At 42.2% G+C, this 26,810-nt stretch overlaps 2 protein-coding genes across 2 annotated transcripts; one reads left to right on the forward strand and one right to left on the reverse strand.

Annotated features, from left to right (window-relative positions):
• Positions 1–1,228: 1,228 nt before the first annotated feature.
• LOC121706002 (keratin, type I cytoskeletal 13-like) lies at positions 1,229–5,081 on the reverse strand. The gene is made up of 7 exons (XM_042087412.1): positions 4,531–5,081; positions 4,246–4,328; positions 3,682–3,838; positions 2,747–2,908; positions 2,452–2,577; positions 1,777–2,075; positions 1,229–1,598 (listed from the first exon to the last, which is right to left on the reverse strand). Exons 1-7 carry the CDS (start codon positions 5,032–5,034, stop codon positions 1,472–1,474), a joined length of 1,458 nt encoding a protein of 485 aa, XP_041943346.1. The 5' UTR covers positions 5,035–5,081; the 3' UTR covers positions 1,229–1,471.
• A 16,225-nt stretch (positions 5,082–21,306) lies between these two features.
• LOC121706199 (fatty acid-binding protein, adipocyte-like) lies at positions 21,307–26,157 on the forward strand. Its single transcript, XM_042087719.1, has 4 exons — positions 21,307–21,464; positions 25,258–25,421; positions 25,651–25,752; positions 25,942–26,157. Exons 1-4 carry the CDS (start codon positions 21,392–21,394, stop codon positions 25,993–25,995), a joined length of 393 nt encoding a protein of 130 aa, XP_041943653.1. The 5' UTR covers positions 21,307–21,391; the 3' UTR covers positions 25,996–26,157.
• The last annotated feature ends 653 nt before the right edge of the window (positions 26,158–26,810 follow it).

Genomic DNA, 26,810 nt, shown 5'->3' on the forward strand with positions numbered 1-26,810 from the left:
GTGGTTTTGTCATCAGGGTTGGGACATCAATCGCCACTCCCTTAAAACTGGTTCTTGCTGCACTAGCTATTCCATCCATGTGGTTGGTTGCCCCAAGGCTTTCTCTGTTAAGGAGATGCTATAAGGATACTTTTGGTTTTAGGGTTTCTAATGTTTATAGAGGCATTGCTCAGACCAAACGGCATATTATAAGATTTCAAAATGTGGATAAAGCCTACTCATATAAAAACAAAGATGGTACTGAATGTAGCATGACAATTAGAGAATTCCCTCGAATAGCTAAACCTGTGCTATTAAAGAGGTTACAGGCTTACCCTGTAGCCTAATTTCAGTTCAGTGACTATATATTTGTATACTGTACTATATCTGTGCTATGTATTATTTTATTGATGGTTATAGATTTTATGTGTGTGAGTATATTTGTTGTGTATGGTTATTCATATGCTTGACCCATATGTCAGTTTGAATTATAGAATAGCACTCACTTTTGAATTATTGAGTTGCAGACGAAATATACAAAATATTCACTAATTCTATCATATATTCAATGTGTCACATACTGATTGAGACTCACTCACTGATTTCTGATACAGTCTCCATTTCCAGGCCAGTGTTTCACCATGACAAGCTGGTTTTGGAGTGGGTCACGGAACAAGTCTCATTTTTGTTGAAGCACTTCCATACATTGGAATGTCTAAACCAGAGATTCCCAACTGCTTTGGCCCAATTTCAATTCCCAAAATCTCCTGTGGCCCACCCAAACATTTATTTACAATTCTGTAGTCGGAGCACTCGCTGAGAGTTTTGTTCTTCACATGTTCACTGTGATCTTGAATTTTTCTACCTGACACAACGACCGCTCCAATAACACACTTTAGTTTAGTATTACCCATAGTCTGTCAACCCCATTGAATATGTTCTGGACCAACATCAAATGAATATCACTTTGATGAATAGGCTTAATATCTCTGGCTATGGTTTGAATTTGAACTACTGTACGTAATCACCTGTAATACCTTGACAGCCCACCAGAGGGCCATGGCCCACAGTTTGGGAATCACTGGTCTAACCCGTTTAGCCTTTAGCCATTCCATCTATCACTAGCTGACTGCTCTCTACAGCATGCACGTCCTAGTGATGTCAATAGCCCACTGGTTGACTAGTGAAATCACTAATATGTACCATACCTATGCATGAGTTTGAAAGAATTAAACACACACACTTTCACTGTACTTTTATGCATGTCCTCTTTATTGTCCAGCATAATGAGGGAGGCTCTAAGTGCACTGGACTAAAAAAAAGTCACACAGTGGATTCTCCCATCAGACACTTGATTATGGTTGGTACTGACAGCGGTGGGGTCTGGACACGATTAGGCTCTTACTGGGTCTGGACACCCATGGGCCCCACGCCAGTCAGGCCTGTTTGGGCCCAGAGCCGGCTGCTGTCAGGTGGGCTTGAAGTGGATGGTTTAGTGAATGAGATGCCCAGAGGAAGTAGAGGAGGAGGACACCACCTTCCCATCAACCACCTCTTCTACGACGGTGATGACCTTGGTGGTGGTGGTGGTGGAGGTGGAAGACGAGCCTGAGAGAAGGCTGTTGGAAGGGACAAAGAAAAGACATTTCATACTCTCATTCTCATGTCTCATGCCAACTCCTTTTCTTTCACATTGTGCCTTGTCCATCATTCTCTGAACTCATGTTGTGGTTGCGGTTACTGGTTAATTTGCCGATAGCTACATTCATGCTAACCGATTAGCGTATTAGCGATTACCTTGCGTCTCCATTCATGGTGAAACCTCCGGCCGCGCTGAGCCCTCCGCCCACGCTACTGCTACTGATGGTGAGGCTTGAGCTTGCGCCTCCGTCCAGCAGTCTTCTGTACTCGGCGATCTCCATCTCCAGTCTGGTCTTGATGTCCAGGAGCATGGAGTACTCCTGTCCCTGGCGCTCGAGGTCACCGCGCAGCTGTGTGAGCTGACCCTCCAGGCTGCCCACCTGCATCTGGTAGCCCGAGAGCATGGACGAGTAACGCGACTGCGTCTCCGCTAGTGTTCCCTCCAGCGACGCTTTCTGCGGGGGCGTGCGAATGAGGACAGTTTGAATTAGAGATGTTTTGTTTTGCTTTAGTTACTGTTAAAAGGTGATTCAACAGGGGAAAAGCATATATGTCAAGTGAACAAAGGGTTTCCATGACAGAAAAGTAGTACGGCAAGTTGCCAGAAAAAACAAGGTCAAGAACTACATTGTTTTAAACAGGAGTGCGTAGGTGGAAGATCAAGGCGTGGGAAAGGTAGGAAGGAAAACTATGCATAATGGATTATGATGAAATTGCTCCTGATTTTACTGCATGGCCTGACTTGTCATATCCAGTGAAACGGCACGAGACACTGATTGATTGTGTGCAACAGTGCTGTGTTATGGAGCTGACGTGTACAGTATATCTCACCATGCTGAGGAGTGACTGAAGCTCGATTTCCAGGGACTGAACGGAGCTCTTGACGGAGTTGATCTCTGTCCTGCTGGTCTGAAGGACCTCTGTGCTCGTCATGACCTCCTTGTTAATCGTCTCCGACTGCAAAACAACAGCAGACAGAGAACACAGTGTGTGAGAAAACACATTTCACAATAGAAGAAAATAGATCACGATTGTGTGTATGTGTGTATGTATGTAAATATGTGTATATATGTATGTGCATGTGTGTGTTTTTTTCTATACGTGTATATCTGTGTATGCCACTCACCTTGGTCTGGAACCAGGACTCAAGGTCCCTCTGGTTCTTGGCTGAGACTGCCTCGTAGTGTTCCCGGATCTCGGCCATGATCTTGGTGAGGTCCTCCTGAGGAGCCGCGTCCACCTCCACATGAACCTGGCCAGACATCTGAGCACGCAGGGACACAAGCTCCTACCACAGAAAAATACAGTGACATATTCAGTATACATCCTCTCAAACCCAGACGTAATGCAGTGACATATTCAGTGTACGTCCTCTCAATGGCAGATGTAATGCAGTGACATATTTAATGTATGTCCTCTCAATGGCAGACGTAATGGAGTGACATATTCAGTGTACGTCCTTTCAATGGCAGATGTAATGCAGTGACATATTTAATGTATGTCCTCTCAATGGCAGACGTAATGCAGGAGGCAGATGGTGCAACATGACAAAAATCACAAAACAATATTCACTAGTTACGTCACTCTTGTCAAGACTTAATTTCTGGCAGTGCACTCAAATCAGTGAGTGGGTAGGTAGATATCTACGTCTATCTAAGTGTATCTATGGTGTGCAAGGCAGTGCACTCAAATCAGTGAGTGGGTAGGTAGATATCTACGTCTAACTAAGTGTATCTGTGGTGTGCAAGGGAGAATACTGTGGAATTCAAGTCCTGGATACACCCTTTTTCTCACAGTGTGAGAGGGAGACATACAGTACAGTACACCCATGCCTGGGGAGGGTCCTCCCGTAGAGTGAGACTTGGGGCTTCTGCCTGTTCTCACTCTGCCACCTGCACAGCATGTTGGGACAGAGCCGAGCGGAGCAGTTGGAGCTCGGGGGGCCTGAGGCGCTAATCACAGCTTTGGCCACTCAGTCATCCTGACGTCGGCTTGGCTCTTTCTGAAGGAGGCACACATGAGAAGTGTGTGACCCTGCCGTGTAATTAGCGTTGTGCTCACCTCCTCGTGGTTCTTCCTGAGGAAGACGAGCTCCTCTTGCAGGCCAGTGATCTGCATGGCCAGGTCAGCCCTGGTCATGTTCAGCTCGTCCAGCACCCTCTTCAGACCAGCAATGTCCGCCTCCACAGACTGACGCATGGTGAGCTCGGTCTCATACCTTACAGATATAGAGGTGGTGTTATGTCTTTTAGTCGTTTATCTAATCCTTAATTGCTGCTGCAATGCACATATTCTATTAAATAACAATCTCCGGGCTAAAATGGTATTGATATCTACCTTGAAATTGAAAATGCTACAGAGGAATGCATTCATGAATGTATTGCCATGTATATTGGTCATGCCATGCATGTACGTACATGTGGAAACTTGCATGCAGACTCTCTCAAACACAGCATACAATATTTACTGCATTTGGTAACTTAGTGTGCTTACGAGCAATCTATATCATACCGAGTTCATTGCATTTTGTAATTTCCCTATAGCTTATAGCAACAAGCTTTCTATCATTATTTTGGACTAAACCTAGCAAGAGGATTTCTGTTTTTCTCTCTGAGGTAAACCTACTTGACTCTGAAGTCGTCCATGGCAAGGCTGGCATTGTCTATGGCCAGATGCACAGATCCCTTCAGCTGAATGGCCCCCTGGATCTGGAATACATCAGTAACACGTCAATCAACACATCATCAATCATAGTGAACTGCCGCGGCACATGGTTAAAAAACACGTTCAGTAAGAGAGCGAGACACAGAGTGGGCGCAGGCAGTGCACTCTCCTAGTCTCCTGCATATAGTGCTCTGTGGTGCAGCCTCCGCTACAGGTGGGGTAATTATGATGATTAGAGCAGCTCACCTTGGTCTGCAGGTCAGTGATGCTGGCCATGAAGGCACCGTAGTCGTGGCCAGCAGGTCCGACCCTACTCTCCAGGAACTGCCTGATCTTCAGCTCCAGCTCGGCGTTGGCCCTCTCCAGGGTCTGCACCTTGGCCAGGTAGGTGGCCAGACGGTCATTGAGGTTCTGCATGGTGCCCTTCTCGTTGCCGATGACGCTGCCCTCCCCGCCCATGGACATGCTGAATCCACCTCCGCCGCCGCCCGCTCCGAACCCGCCGCCCGCTCCGAACCCGCCGCCCGCTCCGAACCCTCCACCGAAGCCGCCCGCCGACCCCAGGCTGGCGGCGCTGGAGACGCGCACCCCAGAACCCCCGGCGCCCCCGTACACGCTGCCCGCCCTCATCATGCGGCCGCCGCCGAGCCCACCGCCCACACTCATGCCTCCACCGGACATGGACATGCGGGACGAGCCCATGGAGAATCCGCCTCCCATGGAGGAGCGGCTGGCGAAGACTGTTGCCATGGTGAAGAGAGGCTGGGAGGGTACTCTGGCTCTGACAAGAGAGGACTGAGTGTCGAGCTGGGGCTCTGAGTGGCTTTTTATCCACACTCCCTCTCCCACTCCCACAACCCCGAGCCAGACTCAGCCCTGCCCACCTCTCCATCATACTCCCAACATCTGTCGCCACAAGGCACACACACATACACACACACACACACACACACACACACACACACACACACACACACACACACACACTACCCCCATCCCCGCTGGGAGTTTTATGTTTTATGCTCTGGCTTGTACACTGCCAAGCTCACAGCATTATTCATGCATGGATATATACCTGCGGGAGAAAGCTAACAGTGAATCTGCGTTATTGAATGAAGGAAGTGACATGAGAGAGAGCCAGAGGCTGTGATCAGACGCTAAGATGAAAAAGAGCTCTGGGGACAGAGAGGCTACTACTCCTGGCAGAGCTTGTGTTTGTTCTCTCATTCTCACACACAGGAGTCACACACATCTTGGGCTCACGCACAACGAAAACATTGAGCTGTTTGCCTGAGTAGGCTTCTCCAGCTCACACTGCCAGTGGCTGAAAATTCCATGTCGTCAAGTTTGCACAGGTTGAGTACCCCTAAACTTCCCATCAACTCTGCTTGAATGTCATCTCTCCTTTCATGGGCACAGGCCTCAGCCATTCCCCTCACCTGCTGCTTGCTGTTACATGTTCAGAGCAACACCTCACTCTCCCATCCCACTGACCTTTAAAAATCATATATCCTCAAGACATGAAATCCATTTTATTACATGTCTGTATATATGTTAGGAGTTCATATATATGTATAAGCTCAGTTTATGATCCAGTTTATGGGGGGGGGGGGGGGGGGTTGCATGTCTGTATATATGTTAGGAGTTCATATATATGTATAAGCTCAGTTTATGATCCAAACCAGACAAGTGCAAGCCCTTAATGTGGCCACATAGCCTGGACAAATCCAAACGTATTCACAAAGTGAATAGAGTCTGGTGACTATTGATTGGGAAATGTTTCCAACATTTGCATTGCGACGGGACTTCATTGCTGTGGCCGTTTATCAACCGATCAACAACATATCCAAACAAAACACACACTGTTGATAAGGGTTCTCCCTCTAGTTTCCTCTGTGCTGAGTATTAAAAGTCTGCTACAAGAACAAATGTAATGGCATTTGCATTTTCCTTAATTTTAGTAGGCTTCTTTTTGTATAGTGATACACCAAATCCAAGATTCGGTTTCGTATTTGGCCAGATCTTAAGCTTTTTGATAGGAGCCAAACCTTGTTTTATCAAACTGAATCCTATGCAGCTGACTGTAAATTGTAATAACGTTGCAAGTGATCATGGGAAGGTGTTTACATTTGCGCTGAAAGCATGCGATGGAGTTCAAAATGTGTAAGGAATCTGTCGTTAGTAACAACACAGACAGCAGCCAGGATGCTGCAGCTAGTTGTTCAGCAAGGACATTCACAAATAAAAAATGATGTATCAATCTACTCTAGTTGTTGGTGATGTTTACTACATTTACTGCTTGTTCAAACTCCATATCATCTTCTTCCTTGAACACATCATAAAGGCGATTCTCACTGCTTCAAACAAACAGCAAATGCTTTTAGTACATATATACACTTGATTGTGTACAAATGTCTGCTGTTTTTTACATTTTCAATTGCTAATGTCATGTTGGTCAAAATGCACTATACTGGTCCCATGCAGAATAGTCGTACCCCATAAAACAAATTGGCCTTATTTTATCGCTTGAATCATTACATAGATAGATAGATACTTTATTGATCCCCAGGGGAAATTCAAGGTCATGCAAAGGACATACAAAGGCCATGCAAAAGTGTTGACTAGATTGTCTGTCTAGCATATGTGACTCACCTGACAAACAGGAACGCCAGGGCGTATACAAAAATATTGACTACAAAAATCTGGCTTCCCTCTGGCCAAGGGGTGTTTGACTGTTTGTCATTTTCCCTTTGCACAATGTTGTAAAGCCTTTGTTTTCTTTACAGTAAAATAGTAAAAACTTTGAAGCATATCCACTCTCTTGCAATCAACCCTCTCCACAAACAGTTATGTGTAACTTTGGAGTTTTGAAATAGCTGTGCCACATCGAAAATAGTGCTACCCTGTGCACTATTTTGAAAATACATACAGAGTAAACTGTCATATCATAACAAAGCAGTTTGACTATGTTGTTCATACACAATGGTGAAAGGACATGCGAGGACAGTTTCATTGGTATACATACTTGCTTTTTAAACATAGACTAAGCATTTTGAGCAAGGTACACATTTTAGCAGGTAATACATTGTGGTATTGTTTTGAAAAATGCATTAACTGTTGTGCAAACATTTGAGAAATGCACCAAAGTGACTGAGAAAACTGTAAATAAAATAAAATAAATAATAATAAATAATAAATAGATAAATAAAACTGTAAATAATGGATTTGGTATTCAGCAGAACCTTAAAAATCAGGACTCAGTGCATCCCTATTTTTGCAAGAGGTAGTTGGTGAATATGGACAAGCCATTGTATACAAACTGATAACATTGGGTAGAATTGTTCAGAGACATGCCTAAGACACGCTTAAGTGCTTAAAAAGGAAATATGTAGGCTCCTTAAGGGGCAGACGCGCTATTTGTGTTTTCAAAGGCTTATAACACCCAGGTCACTCTTCTTACATGCCTTCAAACCAGTTCATTATCACCCAATTATATTGTCTCTGGTTAAACATCAGCTGCTCTTTACAATAGTCATAAACGATACAACTCATTTACCTGCTGCTTGCTTGGAGCTAAACCGGCTACATGTTTGGAGCTAAACATGCAGCAGAGGCTTATCTCTCCGACCTTTAAATCGTCATCTCGGGAGACACGGCTCTCTGCTGTTAAATGTGAAGTGACTTGTCAAAAAGGCCTCTCAACCTTGTACTCCTGCACAGGTGGGGGAACCATATCACCTATAATGTTGAAGGGGAGAGATTAATGTGTCCGGTCGTGATAATGATTCTGATTGACATGTGCTGGGGAAAATGGCTTTTATTAGTCAGCCTTCAAGACTATTATGGTTTGCTCAGTCGCTTTGGTGCATTTCTCGAATCATCATTAACGCTTGCACAACAATTAGTGCATTTCTCAAAACAATTAGTGGAAAGATGGTTGAAATTCACATTCGGTCTTTAACATTTTTGTTGAATTATAACCGGTTCTGAACATCTTTTTAACCAAACTCAACCCCTAACCCAGCAAACCCAACAAACCTCTTTAACAACCCCTAATCCAGCAAACCCAACAAACCTCTTTAACAACCCCTAACCCAGCAAACCCAACAAACCTCTTTAACAACCCCTAATCCAGGGTTGTAGTGGAGGCTAAACGCAAACTCAACCCCTAATCCAGGGTTGTAGTGGAGGCTAAACGCAAACTCAACCCCTAATCCAGGGTTGTAGTGGAGGCTAAACGCAAACTCAACCCCTAATCCAGGGTTGTAGTGGAGGCTAAACGCAAGGAAAGACAGTTTATCCACCTCTGAAATGTCAGATATAGAGTTTATCCAGCTCTTATTAGAGTTTATCCACCTCTGAAATGTCAGATGTAGAGTTTATCCAGCTCTTATTAGAGTTTATCCACCTCTGAAATGTCAGATGTAGAGTTTATCCAGCTCTTATTAGAGTTTATCCACCTCTGAAATGTCAGATGTAGAGTTTATCCAGCTCTTATTAGAGTTTATCCACCTCTGAAATGTCAGATGTAGAGTTTATCCAGCTCTTATTAGAGTTTATCCACCTCTGAAATGTCAGATATAGAGTTTATCCAGCTCTTATTAGAGTTTATCCACCTCTGAAATGTCAGATATAGAGTTTATCCAGCTCTTATTAGAGTTTATCCACCTCTGAAATGTCAGATATAGAGTTTATCCAGCTCTTATTAGAGTTTATCCACCTCTCAAAAAAGTTTATTCACCAATTGCAACTTTTAACATTCAAAAATCACATTGTAAATTCACGTTCACAATATGTACACTTATCAACACTCTAGGAACCATTTAATACCTAATACCACTGCTATTGTTATTAACATTGGACAATAACCTCCACCATCATCAAACATGTTCCAAAAGCCTTTTTAAAAAATCTGATACTACATGGTGCAGTCCACCTTACCGTGATCACAGAATTCATAGTTTACCCACCTCTTATTTTACCACAACACCGCTGCCCTAACCTGAATACAATGTTGTTCTCAGAGTGTCAATAGCTTGTTCATGATTTGAGCATCTGTACATAGTCTGTGGAAGACCCGTAAAGTGTGACCTGTTAGCCAGTTAGCCCTTTAGCCCTCTAGATCGTTAGCCAGTTAGCCCTTTTCCTATACATGGATTTCTATGCAACGTCACGAAAACATGCGTGCGCAACTAAGAGGCAGAAAGCACCATAGAACAGCATAGAGCAATGCTCTCCATGAAAAGAATAAAATGAGTTTTTTGTGCTGAAAACTGCACCAATTCGAATTCACAATGTATGACAAAGAATGTTAAATAAGTTCAATATCCCTAACGGAATGCATGTCTTCGCCAAAAATGACAAAATACGATGTTATATTAATAATGCACGCTCGGGGAGCAGCGAGGGGTTAGGTGCCTTGCTCAAGGGCACTTCAGCCGTGCCTACTGGTCGGGGTTCGAACCGGCAACCCTCCGGTTAGTCCGAAGCGCTAACCAGTAGGCCACGGCTGCCCCCAAACGTTGTGTATGGCCACAAAGCGTCTTCTGCCCCACGGCTGCGCGCGCATCAACCTCCACAACATTTAGTCATTGTGCACATCATAGTAGCAAATTCTCCTTCCTCTGAACAAATTGCAAATACTTTTGGACATGTATCAGTTGCTTTCATACAATTCTCTGCTGTTTTTTAACATTATCATTTGCTTATGTCATGTCAGTCAAAATGAACTATACTTATAGATACTGAATAGTCGTTCCCTATAAAACTAATATTCTTCATTTCATTGCTTGAGTCATTACATACAAAATTGTTGAACTAGTTATCAAATTCTGTCACAATGCTGTAGAATTGCAAAGAGCATACAGTAAAAATGTACGTATTCAGTGTCTTGTACTCACTTACTCCCCTAACTACAGCAATGTGTAACTTTGTAGTTTTCAAATGGCTGTACAAGTACTGTATAGTGCTGTCTTGAGCATGTTCAGGTAGTGTAACTGAGTTCTGACCTTTTTTTGCATTGGAAAACACTGAGAGAACTGTCATAATGAAAACATGACAAAGCCATTTGACTATCTTGTTCATAAACGATGGTGTCAAGACTTCTCATTTTGATGACACTGACAGTTTCATTGACATGAATATGTGCTTTTGAGGAATGGACTATCCATTTTGAGCAAGTGACGTGCTTTTGCAGGTCATCCACTAGGTTTTGCAGTTTGCACTAATTGTTTTGAGAAATGCACTAACTGCTGTGCAAATGTTAATAGTGATGTGAGAATAGCACCAAAGCGGCTGAGAAAAATTGTAATTTAATTTGATCATATCTGCAAAAAATCCACTGGTATGTTTTTCTGAAGTGAAAAAATGCATTCTGGTGACAAGTGTGTAGTCAAGACCTGGGTGTGGAGCATATCTGACGCCTTGCCAACTTGGCTCAGTTACACAGTGGATGTTGCAATTGTCGCTGTAGTGTCTGCACATATGCATGCACACACAGTTATGGCATTTCTCAAAACAATTCGTGCAAACTACATGACACAGTGAATTGCCTCCAAAAGCATGTATCTTGCTCAAAATGCTCAAAGTCTATGTCTCAAAATCAAGTATTTATACCAACGAAACTGTCAGTGCAATCAAAATGGCAACTTTTTATGCCATTGTGTTCTTTCAAGATATTCAAACTGTGTTGTCTTGTTGTCAATATGGCAATTTACTCTATAGCTATTTGATATGAATGTGCAAGACAGCACTATTTTTACTATGTGGCTATTTCAAAACTACAAAGTTACACATTATTATGTGTGGAGGGGGTTGATTGTAAGAGAGTGGATACCAGTTTTTACTGTTGACAGACATTGTGGAGGTATAAAACAGGATTGAGCAAATTAAAATGACAAATATACAGTAAAAAAAACCCTTAGAACTGTGCACCACTCTGTATAAATCCTGATGTTCCTGTCTATCAACTCATATTTATGCTAGACACAGTATGGAAACTATGACAGCTATCTATTTCAACACTTATGCATGAAATGAGGCCAATTTGTTTTATGGGGAAGGACTATTCAGCATGGAACCAGTATAGTGCATTTTGACCAACATGACATTAGCAATTGAAAAAAAACAGCAGACATTTGTACAAAATCAGCTCAATACTACAGTAAATAACATGATGTACTAAAGCATTGCTGTTTGTCCAAGATGAGAAGAATTCATGCTTTTATGATATGCACAAGAGATAAGATGATATGAAGTTTGAACAAGCAGTTTTGAGAATTTTAATTGTGATCTGAAGAATGTACCATAGCAACTGAGAAAAATTATAACCCACACACATAATGATTTTAAAAAGCCTAAAAGCAGCACTAAACAATATCTGTTCTCGGGGTCCCCCTACAGTTGAAAAGTGCAATAACACATGGACTAATTGTGCGTCTTCGAATCTGAATTCCTGTAGTAGCAGCTCTTTTCCATTTAGATTTTTTTTTGTTTTGTTGGGTGTTCCTACCCAAACAGCATATGGCTTTCTTGCAAGACCTCTTGTGTGGCAGATCCGCGTCCACTCTATCTAGAGTTTATGAGCCATCAAAATGATTTTGGAAACATTAAGGTAAACAAAAAACTCTTTAGGAGTGCTTTTGCTGCAAACATTTACTGCAATTCGAAGTTTAGATGTAGCTTAATGTGATGTTGAATGGTGTCTACTGCTAAATGAATGGTTGCACAAATAGCCCTGCTAAAGCAAGCAAGCTACTGCAGAAAATGTGGAAATAATTTGTGTATGCGCAATATGAAGCCCAGTGAGTGCATGGGAATGCTTTTCAAATCTGCTGTCAGTGCAACTTACATAACACCTGACATGTAACCCTACTTATACATCAGAATGGATTCCTGACAAACCTGAGGGTGTACAAGCCTGGGCCAACTGGCATGTGTTCAGCTAAAGGTCATGTGTCATTGTCTCACCAAACACTGGGTGGTGATGAGCTCCCTGGTAACCAAGACAGGATTAGGACAAATCCTCTTGCAGATGTATTTGCTACAGAACGTTGAGTCTCAAAGGATCAAGAACTCGTTTCATTGAGTTAGACCTGTGGAAACAAGGCATTGCATGCAAAGTTTGTTTCATAAACATATTTTAAAGTGAAAGATCACAGTGTGCTGCATAGTCCAACAGTTACCACTTGATCTTGATGAGTATCTGGTGCATGCTGATTACTACAGTATGCCATAGCAATGTGTGCATCCCATGCATCTCCTCAATGGGGGCCTGAATGTTGTAATCACACTGTGTGTGTGTGTGTGTGTGTGTGTGTGTGCGTGTGCGTGTGCGTGTGCGTGTGTGTGTGTGCGTGTATGTGTGTGTGCGTGTGCGTGTGCGTGTATGTGTGTGTGTGTGTGTGTGTGTGTGTGTTCACTCGCATAACTTCAAAGGTTCAATACAAGGTAAAGTGTTACCATATCTCAGGCATCATGGCACGATGATCTGGATTCCGATCAAGATACCTTTTTTCACTTTCTTTACTTACCAATTGTTGGGGTGAGAGTTGATGAGAGTCAATGTTGTGTTGTTGTTGTTGTTATTACTAATGGCTCATTGCACACATTGCACGCAACATCATGACTACTGTAGTAGGTGCAGAGGAGTGCCACAAGGTGGCGATGTAGGTCTTTTCAGTATTTCTTTTGACATAGTGAGCGCCATTGTAAAAACATCCATATTACCATATTTTTGTCTAACCAACTACACACTGTTGGGCACAATGGAAAGCACTCTTATCTGTAGTATGCTTTGCCATAATACTAAAATAGTTCAAATTGTAGAAAATTCTTCAGTTTGTTTACAAGCACAAAAAATATTATTATGACCGCCGCTAGCGAAGCTAGCGAAGCAGTCATATAGGGATTGTCAAAGGTTTTTTTTTTTTTTTTTTTCTGAAACACCGGGGCACATGAAAAAACACACATTCCAAACAAGCATACACAAAAGTTTCAAGAGTGGGGGATGGAGTAAAATATGGAGACAAATTGAAGGCTTATGCAAGATAAGTCAAAATGGCTTTGTCATGTTTTCATTATGACAGTTCTCTCAGTGTTTTCCAATGCAAAAAAAGGTCAGAACCCGGTGACACTACCTGAACATGCTCAAGACAGCACTATACAGTACTTGTACAGCCATTTGAAAACTACAGTAAAGTTACACATTGCTGTAGTTAGGTGAGTAAGTGAGTACAAGACACTGAATACGTACATTTTTACTGTATGCTCTTTGCAATTCTACAGCATTGTGACAGAATTTGATAACTAGTTCAACAATTTTGCATGCAATGACTCAAGCCATGAAATAAGGCCTATTTGTTTTATGGAGTAGAATATGACATTAGCAATTGAAAATGTAAAAAACAGCAGACATTTGAACACAATCAAGTGCATGGATGTACGAAAGTGTTTGCTGTTTGTTCGAAGCAATGCTAATTGTGCAAAAGTGAGAAGATGATATGGACCTTGAACTAGTCATTTTGAGAATTCCAATTCTGATCTGAAATATGCACCAATGGGACTGAGAAAAGCTGTAAGTGTTCTATTGTACCATCATCTGAAGTAATTACAGCAGATGACCACAGAGTGGCGATGTGGATGATTCTCTAAAGTCTTATCAGAAAAAAAAAACCCTTTGTGATATCTTTACAATCTTTAGGGTTAGGGTTCATGTGTCATGACAGTGTCATGTCACTCTTATGTCGATACTGTCAAGTAAAGTGTTACCCAACATAACACTTTACTACCCAGCAGACACTTTTCCCAAAGCAACTTATGTATATATTGTAAGGACGTTGTTACATTGTCCCTGGAGCAACTCAGTGTTAAGTGCTTTGCTGTGGGGCACAATGGTAGAAACCAGGAATTGAACACACAACTTTTCTGGCTAGTGCATGTGAGCCCAGCTCTGTAACCACGGCACCACCACTGCCCCCAAACACATTAGAATTAAAGGTGATTCTGTGATTCTAACCCCCTAATACACTTATTGTCCAATTCAGGTAATTGATCCAGCCCTTAACTGTCCTTTTAGTGTGTGTGGTCAGAGACCCCGGTGTCAATAATCTAATGGCAAGCGATTATTGGGGTACAGACTGTACCGCTATTTGATTGACTGTTGAGCTAAAATGTCAACATTTTTGTGCCAGAATCACAGACTGCCTAAATTACTGTAATGTATTGTTTGGGCCTATGAGTAACATATGAGTGGTAAGAATATGGCCACTAGGTGGTAATGTGGGTCTGTTTTCAAAGTTTTTCCAGGTGTTTCCAGGGTGACTAATCTGTGCAAACGCTACAACCATTTTGTTCTTTTAAGGTTTTAGGTAAATTAACACTGGAACTGTTAAGAGCACAGTAACCATGCCTCAGATTTGTTGTTGAGGATTATATCAGCTTAGTAAATGGATAAATGGCACATCATGCAGAAGCTACGGTAGCATTTAGGGCATGGGCAAAGGCACAGACACAGGCAGGAAGACCCAGAAATGGGCTTATGGAGTATAGTAGCGTACTGGAGTATAGCAGCATAGTGGAGTATAGCAGCGTAATGGAGTATAGCAGCGTAGTGGAGTAGCAGTGGAGTATAGCAGCGTAGTGGAGTACAGCAGCGTAGTGGAGTATAGCAGCGTAGTGGAGTACAGCAGCATAATGGAGTATAGCAGCGTAGTGGAGTAGCAGCGTAGTGGAGTATAGCAGCGTAATGGAGTACAGGTATAGCAGCGTAGTGGAGTACAGCAGCGCTAGATACAAATAAGCCATCCGCTACAGTGGTAAACATGAACAGGCTATGAGAAGTTTGCTGTACCTCTTTTTAGTCTGCTGTAGGTGGCAGTACTGCTTGCCATTTGCTTTTCTGGATTAATGACCCTGCTATCTGAATCTATGTTGTCTGTTCCTCTTGTGCTTGACATCATCATTGTCACCAAGGCGACTGTAACATACTTGGGCAAGCATGTTGGCCAAGGCCAGGTTTGTCCGGTACAGGAGAAGGTTGCTGCGATAGAGCAATACCCTGTACCAGCGACCATGAAAGAACTTATGCATTTTCTAGGTCTGGTAGGGTACTAACGCAGTTTTTGTAGGAACTTTTCCAACAGTGGCACCTCTAACAGACCTATTAATGGCCAAAGCCAAATATACACAGGGGACATACAGTATGTCATGGGGTTCACGTGTCACTGCTCCCTCATGGGGGGAGTCTCACCAGGACACCAGGTGTCTCTATTGTTTACGTTTCTGGCCAAGTTTGGAGAGGAAGCAGAGCTAGCTGCTGATTGGCTTACACCAAGGGCCCGGTGTAGGCTAACTGCCAGTGCTGCCAGTGTTCTTTCCATAGATATATATAATAAAGGCTAGATGTCTCGTCCGCGTTGCTGGCCAATGGAGGTCGATGTCCGCACCCGACGGCCATCTCACAGTCAGCTCGCTAACTCATAACATTGTGTTTCAGTGGTGCATACTGTAATGACAGGTAGTGACCTGAAGGTGTAATTGTTATAGCCTGGGGGCATTGTTCTGCCTTTAGTAGAAGAAGAGATATACCTTACATCAGGTACCACAGAGCCCACCAGATAGCTTGCCTTGACAAGATGGCCGCCAGTGATGCCGCCATAAGACTCCGCCATAAGACATCTAGCCTTTATGATATATATCTATGGTTCTTTCTCTCTCTACCCTGATGCTGGCCCTCCGTTTAGTGCCTGTCTATGCAAGCCAGATGCTGGCTGGGGCTTTTTGACTGAGTTACTCTTTATTTTCCTTAGTTTGTAGATCTACAACTAGTAGATTGGCCGTGATGCCCCTTTGAAAATCAGAGGTTTACAGGCCACGGTGGCCTTGGTGCCCCCTTCTTTCAATATTCTGCTTTGCGTCCTACTAATAGCGATTTTTATTTAGCCTGTGGCCTGTCAAAATAATCTTAGCATTCACAGCGCAAATTAATTTAGTCTTTTACGCAGTGGAGAAAGTGACAGTGCAAGAAAGAAAGTGCGTCCAAATTCACCCATTCTTCTCAATTTAACTACTCGCGAAGTAGCCTACTCATCATCACACAGACATCACAAGTATCACATGAAAGAGCTTTTTCTCAGCTTTTAAACAATGTTAGCCGATAATTGCGGTGTTGGACGGTTCGCGATAAAAGTAAATAATATAATTCAATTTAATCATACATTCTACTGAAGGTTTTGCGTTCATGATCTCCCTACCCATTCATATCGGTGGAATACTTCACGAACCCTTCTTTTAACACATGACAAACCATATATAAGAATAAACAGCAGACCTTACCGAACACAAAGGTGTAAAACAGTCCCCTGTACAGTTAGCTGTTCCGGAGTAATCCAGTTTCGAATTTGCAGTAAATTTCGACATGCATGGATGTCTCCAAATTTGGGCTTTAAGTTTTACAATGTGTTTAAATTGTTCGACAAGATTTCATAATGGGCCAAATACAAAAATAAATGTTACAAATATCACCTAGATATTGGTAAATCAGAGGACAGCTGACTAACAGTTTGTGAAAGTAGCCTTAAAGGGGTGGTTCAGGATTTTGGACATAGGACCTCATTTCCATGTAAGCAAGTGTGATATTTATCAGTGGAGACCGTTTTCAACACGTTTCATCCAGTCCTTCTAATTGCAGAGTTCGCAGGTGCTAGGCTAGCGCAAGTCAACGGTATGTGCTAGCCTGCCACTAAAAACAGTCTTACCCACTCCAAAGTACACCCAAGGCAAATAAATTATAACGCCAGACTATCGATGTAAATGTCTGTATTGATAGTTTTATTTCTAACATTATTCTATCCTTGCATTTCAATGATCGCATTGCATTTTGAGGGACTAGTGTCTTAGCAGCGGCGGAATTATACTTGCTCCAGTTAGTAGTACTGCGCCAAAAAGTAAACAGTAAAGCACACTCCAATGGGGATACCTAGTAGTAGCCTTGGTAATATCAGTCCGCCGCTGAGATGCAAAATGACTACTACCAACTTCAGGGAACAAAGTATAACTATTGCAACGCGATGCGAGGGTAGTTGTATTTCTTACACTATTCTATCAACACAGACATTTACATCGATTGTCTGGAATTTGCCTCGAGTGTCCTTTGGAGTAGGTAAGACTGTTTTTAGTGGCAGGCTAGCACATACCGTTGACTTGCGCTAGCCTAGCACCTGCGAACTCTGCAATTAGAACGACTGGATGAAACGTGTTGAAAACGGTCTCCACTGATAAATATCACACTTGCTTACTTGGAAATGAGGTCCTATGTCCAAAATCCTGAACCACCCTTTTAATGATCACAAAATGTTAAGCATGCATCTAGGCTATTTGAGTTTCTTAAAGCTGAGCTGTGCTTAAATTGTTCAATACATGATTTCATAGCAGGCCAAATATAAAATAACTGTTATATGTAGCCTAGATATCTGTAATTATTAGATGATCAGAAGATTTACAGTTCTATGTAATATGTCATTTTTCATGTTTTTGTCATGTTTCATACAGTGATGCAGGTCTACTGCAGTGAATAGGCTAAATACAACTTTGATCATTTTTATATGCTATAGTTAACTTTGGCCTTGGTGCCCTGACATGTGGCCTTTGGCCCCCCACCAAATATGCCCAACTGAAGGCCAAGTGGCCTTGCCCCCAGAATGGTGAAATTCCAAGCCTGTCTACAACTTTTTGTACACATCATTCTATTATTGTAAAAACATTGTTGTTCATTGTTATTCTGCAAGCCCTCGTGTGTCCTCCCATTTTTGCCCAGTTTATGAGACAGACTGTGACATCACACACACACGCACACACACACACACACACACACACACACACACACACACACACACACACACACACACACACATACACACAAACAGGATGTGGAACAGCACCTACTAGGGTCAGCTCATGGACTTTGGACCCACAAAGGGCTGCCTTGCACTACTCCACTTGCACTACTCCACTTGTACACTTGCACACTTTGCAACTTGTTGTTGTTGTCCTGAAAACACTTCTGAACACACTCCTGCTGCTCTTACATAACTTGCACCACTATGCCACTTGCATACTTAGAACTACCTCAGCCATTTATTGGCCTGACTTTTGCACTATTATATTGACTGTCTACTGTATGCACAATTGCACAATTTCAACTCAAATTTTGCTGCTCTTATTTTCTTTATTGTATGTGCCTTCTTATTTTTACTTTTTATATTGTTTACTTGAATGTTATGTTTGTCTGTGGACCTAATTGGTAAAATATGTCTTGTCTCCACCGTGGGATAGTGGGAAACGTAATTTCGATCTCTTTGTATGTCTTGACATGTGAAGAAATTGACAATAAAGCAGACTTTGACTTTGACATTGACTTGACTCATCAGCACACAGACACACATACACACACTAACACACACACTAACACACACACACACACACACTAACACACATAAACACACTAACACACATAAACACACTAACACACACACACACACACACACACACACACACACACACACACACACACACAAACACACAGAGGATGTGGAACCGCGCCTACTAGGGTCAGCTCATCAGCACACAGACACACATACACACACTAACACACACACACACACACACACACACACTAACTAACACACACACACACATACACACACACACACACACACACACTGTCCTCCCTTGATCTCTCTGTGCTGCTCCCTGTGTCTCTTGCCCTGCTGTCTTTGTGATGCTGTATTTTAAAGAGAACACACACACACACACACACAGAGCTCCCTGTATCTCTTGCCCTGCTGTCTTTGTGATGCTGTATTTTAGAGAGACTGTCAAGACTACCTGGCTCACAGTAGCGATGACATAGGGGACACCACAACATTTGTTAAGTTCATTCAAAATAATTTATTAAAACATTAAATTGTATGATGAAAGCATCATTTGAATAACTAACCATATCAAGTCAGTAAATGAGAAGCAAGTAAAAGCTGATCAAAAGTGTAGTGCAGATCAGTGAAGTGTAGGCTATGTATAGTGCAGATCAGTGAAGTGTAGGCTATGTATAGTGCAGATCAGTGAAGTGTAGGCTATGTATAGTGCAGATCAGTGAAGTGTAGGCTATGTGTAGTGCAGATCAGTGAAGTGCAGATCAGTGAAGTGTAGGCTATGTGTAGTGCAGATCAGTGAAGTGTAGGCTATGTATAGTGCAGATCAGTGAAGTGTAGGCTATGTGTAGTGCAGATCAGTGAAGTGCAGATCAGTGAAGTGTAGGCTATGTGTAGTGCAGATCAGTGAAGTGTAGGCTATGTGTAGTGCAGATCAGTGAAGTGTAGGCTATGTGTAGTGCAGATCAGTGAAGTGTAGGCTATGTAAAGGAGCGCAGAGCAGAGCAGAGAGCGAATGAATGGCAGGAGATGTTTTTAAACAGTCCCGCCTATCAGCTGCTGTCAGATGGACCGAAAACAACAGCTCCCCCTTCAGACTGGGGGGAGAGAGACGGCCCAAACATATTCTGTCAAAGGTAGAGTGAGCACACCTAGCACGGCGAAGCCGGGCGTGACAAAACACACACACACACACACACACATGCGCGCACACACACACACACACACACACACACACACACATGCGCACACACACACACACACACACACACACACAAATGCGCACACACACACACACACACACACACACACACACACACATACATACACACACACATACACACACACCACACACTCTTTCTCTCTCTCTCTCACACACACACACACACACACACAGGGTGTGAGTTTAACAGCTTATTTTGTGGCAAAGTTCATAAATAAAAGACAGATAGATAGATCAGAATTTAACACTGGTTGCGTGTGATTAGTTCATTCAAATTCACTTCACATGAGAGGTCTCATCCATTTCAGAGTCCCCGCCTTAACGTAGCTTCCCACTACCTATTTTGCCTCCAAACTCACACACACACACACACACACACACACACACACACACACACACACACACACACACACACACACACACAAGGAGGTTGTTGTTGTAGTACTGTAATTCAAACAGGTTCTCTTAAACAGGTCGGGGTTTACCATGTCACACACAATAGGATTGTTAGCGTGGCCCTACTGTGGCAGAGGGCACCGCAGTTACGATGTGTGTGTGTGTGTGTGTGTGTGTGTGTGTGTGTGTGTGTGTGTTTGAGGAATGTTGTGGTGGCCTTAGTGTGGCAGAGGGCACCATGGTTATGGTGTGTAAGGGTCACGGACAGGAAGATGGTTTTCCTGTTTTAGCTGCCTGCAGTGTTGATATGCTCCTACTGTGGCACAGGGCACCGGGTCCCAGACAGAAACCTTGTGGGACAAATGGCATCAAAGAGCATGATGTAAGGATGGGCATGGGTATCAGTGTGGCACAGGGCATTGGTGTTATATGGGCATGGGTATCAGTGTGGCACAGGGCATTGGTGTTATATGGGCATGGGTATCAGTGTGGCACAGGGCATTAGTGTTATATGGGCATAGGTATCAGTGTGGCACAGGGCATTGGTGTTATATGGGCTTGGGTATCAGTGTGGCACAGGGCATTGGTGTTATATGGGCATGGGTATCAGTGTGGCACAGGGCATTGGTGTTATATGGGCATGGGTATCAGTGTGGCACAGGGCATTAGTGTTATATGGGCTTGGGTATCAGTGTGGCACAGGGCATTAGTGTTATATGGGCTTGGGTATCAGTGTGACACAGGGCATTAGTGTGACAAATGTTATTTCAGTAATCAAAACCACACGATCTGTGTGATCCCCATGCAGAGTCCTTTCACCCAGTCTAAGGTGACTCACCAGACACCTGCGGAACTTGTCTTTGATCACGTTTCTTTTCTACCTGGAATGTCAGATAAACCATGGTGTGATGTCGCAAGCCCTGATTGGCTGGCTGAGCCATGCCCTGGCTGCAGAGATGATTGAAAAGCATCCCGACTGAGAGTCACTGCACACCTGCTCACCTGAACGTGGACTTTCAGACGCATCACCCCAGAGACCCAGAGACCACACACCACAGCTATCATGGCCGAGAAGTTCGTTGGGACCTGGAAGTTGGTGAAGAGTGAAAACTTTGAGGATTACCTCAAAGAACTGGGTATGAAAATGTTTCTTTTTAAAATTGAGCACCAACTATTTGAGAACATTCTTGTGGAAAGGGTTAGATAGAGATATAAGATATGTATGCGTATTTGTATTTGTGGCAAGTTAACCTGCAGATTGGATTCAGCACAGATATGTATGTGTATTTGTGGCATGTTAACCTACAGATTGGATTCAGCACAGATATGTATGTGTATTTGTATTTGTGGCATGTTAACCTGCAGATTGGATTCAGCACAGATATGTATGTGTATTTGTGGCATGTTAACCTGCAGATTGGATTCAGCACAGATATGTATGTGTATTTGTGGCAAGTTAACCTACAGATTGGATTCAGCACAGATATGTATGTGTATTTGTGGCAAGTTAACCTACAGATTGGATTCAGCACAGATATGTATGTGTATTTGTATTTGTGGCAAGTTAACCTGCAGATTGGATTCAGCACAGATATGTATGTGTATTTGTGGCATGTTAACCTGCAGATTGGATTCAGCACAGATATGTATGTGTATTTGTGGCAAGTTAACCTGCAGATTGGATTCAGCACAGATATGTATGTGTATTTGTGGCATGTTAACCTGCAGATTGGATTCAGCACAGATATGTATGTGTATTTGTGGCAAGTTAACCTGCAGATTGGATTCAGCACAGATATGTATGTGTATTTGTGGCAAGTTAACCTGCAGATTGGATTCAGCACAGATATGTATGTGTATTTGTGGCAAGTTAACCTGCAGATTGGATTCAGCACAGATATGTATGTGTATTTGTGGCAAGTTAACCTGCAGATTGGATTCAGCACAGATATGTATGTGTATTTGTGGCATGTTAACCTACAGATTGGATTCAGCACAGATATGTATGTGTATTTGTGGCATGTTAACCTGCAGATTGGATTCAGCACAGATATGTATGTGTATTTGTATTTGTGGCAAGTTAACCTGCAGATTGGATTCAGCACAGATATGTATGTGTATTTGTGGCATGTTAACCTGCAGATTGGATTCAGCACAGATATGTATGTGTATTTGTGGCATGTTAACCTGCAGATTGGATTCAGCACAGATATGTATGTGTATTTGTGGCATGTTAACCTGCAGATTGGATTCAGCACAGATATGTATGTGTATTTGTGGCAAGTTAACCTGCAGATTGGATTCAGCACAGATATGTATGTGTATTTGTGGCATGTTAACCTGCAGATTGGATTCAGCACAGATATGTATGTGTATTTGTGGCATGTTAACCTGCAGATTGGATTCAGCACAGATATGTATGTGTATTTGTGGCATGTTAACCTGCAGATTGGATTCAGCACAGATATGTATGTGTATTTGTGGCATGTTAACCTGCAGATTGGATTCAGCACAGATATGTATGTGTATTTGTGGCATGTTAACCTGCAGATTGGATTCAGCACAGATATGTATGTGTATTTGTGGCATGTTAACCTGCAGATTGGATTCAGCACAGATATGTATGTGTATTTGTGGCATGTTAACCTGCAGATTGGATTCAGCACAGATATGTATGTGTATTTGTGGCATGTTAACCTGCAGATTGGATTCAGCACAGATATGTATGTGTATTTGTGGCATGTTAACCTGCAGATTGGCTTCAGCACAGATATGTATGTGTATTTGTGGCATGTTAACCTGCAGATTGGCTTCAGCACAGATATGTATGTGTATTTGTGGCATGTTAACCTGCAGATTGGCTTCAGCACAGATATGTATGTGTATTTGTGGCATGTTAACCTGCAGATTGGCTTCAGCACAGATATGTATGTGTATTTGTGGCATGTTAACCTGCAGATTGGATTCAGCACAGATATGTATGTGTATTTGTGGCATGTTAACCTGCAGATTGGATTCAGCACAGATATGTATGTGTATTTGTGGCATGTTAACCTGCAGATTGGATTCAGCACAGATATGTATGTGTATTTGTGGCATGTTAACCTGCAGATTGGATTCAGCACAGATATGTATGTGTATTTGTGGCATGTTAACCTGCAGATTGGATTCAGCACAGATATGTATGTGTATTTGTGGCATGTTAACCTGCAGATTGGCTTCAGCACAGATATGTATGTGTATTTGTGGCATGTTAACCTGCAGATTGGCTTCAGCACAGATATGTATGTGTATTTGTGGCATGTTAACCTGCAGATTGGCTTCAGCACAGATATGTATGTGTATTTGTGGCATGTTAACCTGCAGATTGGCTTCAGCACAGATATGTATGTGTATTTGTGGCATGTTAACCTGCAGATTGGATTCAGCACAGATATGTATGTGTATTTGTGGCATGTTAACCTGCAGATTGGATTCAGCACAGATATGTATGTGTATTTGTGGCATGTTAACCTGCAGATTGGATTCAGCACAGATATGTATGTGTATTTGTGGCATGTTAACCTGCAGATTGGATTCAGCACAGATATGTATGTGTATTTGTGGCATGTTAACCTGCAGATTGGATTCAGCACAGATATGTATGTGTATTTGTGGCATGTTAACCTGCAGATTGGATTCAGCACAGATATGTATGTGTATTTGTGGCATGTTAACCTGCAGATTGGCTTCAGCACAGATATGTATGTGTATTTGTGGCATGTTAACCTGCAGATTGGCTTCAGCACAGATATGTATGTGTATTTGTGGCATGTTAACCTGCAGATTGGCTTCAGCACAGATATGTATGTGTATTTGTGGCATGTTAACCTGCAGATTGGCTTCAGCACAGATATGTATGTGTATTTGTGGCATGTTAACCTGCAGATTGGCTTCAGCACAGATATGTATGTGTATTTGTGGCATGTTAACCTGCAGATTGGCTTCAGCACAGATATGTATGTGTATTTGTGGCATGTTAACCTGCAGATTGGCTTCAGCACAGATATGTATGTGTATTTGTGGCATGTTAACCTGCAGATTGGCTTCAGCACAGATATGTATGTGTATTTGTGGCATGTTAACCTGCAGATTGGATTCAGCACAGATATGTATGTGTATTTGTGGCATGTTAACCTGCAGATTGGATTCAGCACAGATATGTATGTGTATTTGTGGCATGTTAACCTGCAGATTGGATTCAGCACAGATATGTATGTGTATTTGTGGCATGTTAACCTGCAGATTGGATTCAGCACAGATATGTATGTGTATTTGTGGCATGTTAACCTGCAGATTGGATTCAGCACAGATATGTATGTGTATTTGTGGCATGTTAACCTGCAGATTGGATTCAGCACAGATATGTATGTGTATTTGTGGCATGTTAACCTGCAGATTGGATTCAGCACAGATATGTATGTGTATTTGTGGCATGTTAACCTGCAGATTGGATTCAGCACAGATATGTATGTGTATTTGCATGTTAACCTGCAGATTGGATTCAGCACAGATATGTATGTGTGTTTGTGGCATGTTAACCTGCAGATATGTATGTGTATTTGTGGCATGTTAACCTGCAGATATGTATGTGTATTTGTGGCATGTTAACCTGCAGATATGTATGTGTATTTGCATGTTAACCTGCAGATTGGATTCAGCACAGATATGTATGTGTATTTGTGGCATGTTAACCTGCAGATTGGATTCAGCACAGATATGTATGTGTATTTGTGGCATGTTAACCTGCAGATTGGATTCAGCACAGATATGTATGTGTATTTGTGGCATGTTAACCTGCAGATTGGATTCAGCACAGATATGTATGTGTATTTGTGGCATGTTAACCTGCAGATTGGCTAAGTGATGGACCTGATGTGTTTTCTGCAGGTGTGGGCTTTGCTAAGCGCCAGATAGCGTGCAAAGTCAAACCAAGTATGACCATCTCGGTGGACGCTGATGGAACCATAAATGTGCAAACGGAAAGAAAAGATATGAAGTTCAAACTGAACGAAGAGTTTGAGGTGACCACCGGTGATGACAGAAAGACTAAAGTGAGTCATTATCTCAACATCTTTGTTTTTGTTTGTTTTAGTTATTCAATTATTAATGATGTTAACATTGATATTATTAGTCTTTTTTATCGATACCAAGGTTTGGCCATGCTTTAATAACACAAGTACTATTGTCATGTCAGTAAAACTTTTGAAATATTAAAGCTAAAGGGTTTGCTATTTGAGGAAATGTACCTGTTGATAACTGATTATTTGTGTGTACTTGCAGAATGTAGTGAAACTGGACAACGGTGTTCTGGTTCAGAGGCAGACGTGGGAAGGCAAGGAGATGACCATCGAGAGAGAGTTGGTGAGCGACAAGTTAGTCACGGTAAGAAGTGTTTGGCTACACGTTTCTCTTCATCTTTGGCCGAAGTGCTGTGTACACACCCTAGCAACACTCAAATCCTAGACAGAAAATGTTTTGGATCAGAATGTCTCTCTCTCATTCTCTCTCTCTCTCTTCTCTGTTAAAACTCTATCACCCCTCCTAATGTCCTACTGTTGTCTTCCCGTGTAGAAATTGAAGATTGGAGAAGTGGTGGCGGTGAGAACATTCGAGAAGGAGGCATGAGTCTGTGCACCTGGAGAGAGGAGAGACCTCTAATTTATTCCCATTTCCCTCTGGAACATTGAAACAGAACTATGACATCTCTCTCTTTCTCTCTGTCATTGTGTGTCATGTTATTGCTCTGTGTATGAATGAATAATCAGAATAAAAATTAAATAGACCCAATTGATGTTTGAGTGATTGCACTTTGTGGCTAACAGTGAGGGTCATATACGTTTGGTAAGGATTCAATATGCATTTAATAGAAAGCAAAATAAAAATATTTCCCTGCCACCATAGTATTGTAAAATGAATAGTAACATATTTTCTTGCCACCATACTATTGTGCAATTAATAGTATCACATTTTCCTGACATCATTCTATTGTAAAATTATCATAACATATTTTTATGACACCATAATATTATGTCAAGCTCTCTGCAAAAGTACAAAACTAGGTTTTCTTTTGCTTTTCACACACACACACATACACACACACACACACCTTACCCAAACCCACTCATGGGACAGGAACATCCTATATCCATGTAAACAAATAAACAAAACAAACAAAGACAAAATAACAACAAAAACTAAACAGAACAAAACAAAAGATCAAATAAAATAAAGCGCCTGCTCTCTCCCACTTTCTGTGAACTATCAGTGAAGATAAGCCAGATGCCATCACTAACACTGTGCTCTGGTGTTAAAAGGTAATCACATTGGGTGTGGTTTAGTTATTAGACGTTATCAAACATTCACTTTGCTCTGGTATGCAGAGGTCATCACTAACACTGTGCTCTGGTGTTAAAAGGCCATCACTAACACTGTGCTCTGGT

The sequence above is a fragment of the Alosa sapidissima genome, chromosome 3, assembly GCF_018492685.1.
Source record: "Alosa sapidissima isolate fAloSap1 chromosome 3, fAloSap1.pri, whole genome shotgun sequence".
In the NCBI taxonomy this organism is placed as follows: domain Eukaryota; kingdom Metazoa; phylum Chordata; class Actinopteri; order Clupeiformes; family Clupeidae; genus Alosa; species Alosa sapidissima.

Excerpts from the sequence above, each read along its gene's own strand:
- LOC121706002 (XM_042087412.1), bottom strand. The coding sequence starts at position 5,034 with ATGGCAACAGTCTTCGCCAGCCGCTCCTCCATGGGAGGCGGATTCTCC. Across the intron at positions 3,839-4,245 it reads ATGGACGACTTCAGAGTCAA|GTATGAGACCGAGCTCACCA; the intron begins GTAGGTTTACCT and ends TATATCTGTAAG. Across the intron at positions 2,578-2,746 it reads AGTCCTGGTTCCAGACCAAG|TCGGAGACGATTAACAAGGA; the intron begins GTGAGTGGCATA and ends GTTGTTTTGCAG.
- LOC121706199 (XM_042087719.1), top strand. The coding sequence starts at position 21,392 with ATGGCCGAGAAGTTCGTTGGGACCTGGAAGTTGGTGAAGAGTGAAAAC. Across the intron at positions 25,422-25,650 it reads GTGATGACAGAAAGACTAAA|AATGTAGTGAAACTGGACAA; the intron begins GTGAGTCATTAT and ends GTGTACTTGCAG. Across the intron at positions 25,753-25,941 it reads TGAGCGACAAGTTAGTCACG|AAATTGAAGATTGGAGAAGT; the intron begins GTAAGAAGTGTT and ends CTTCCCGTGTAG.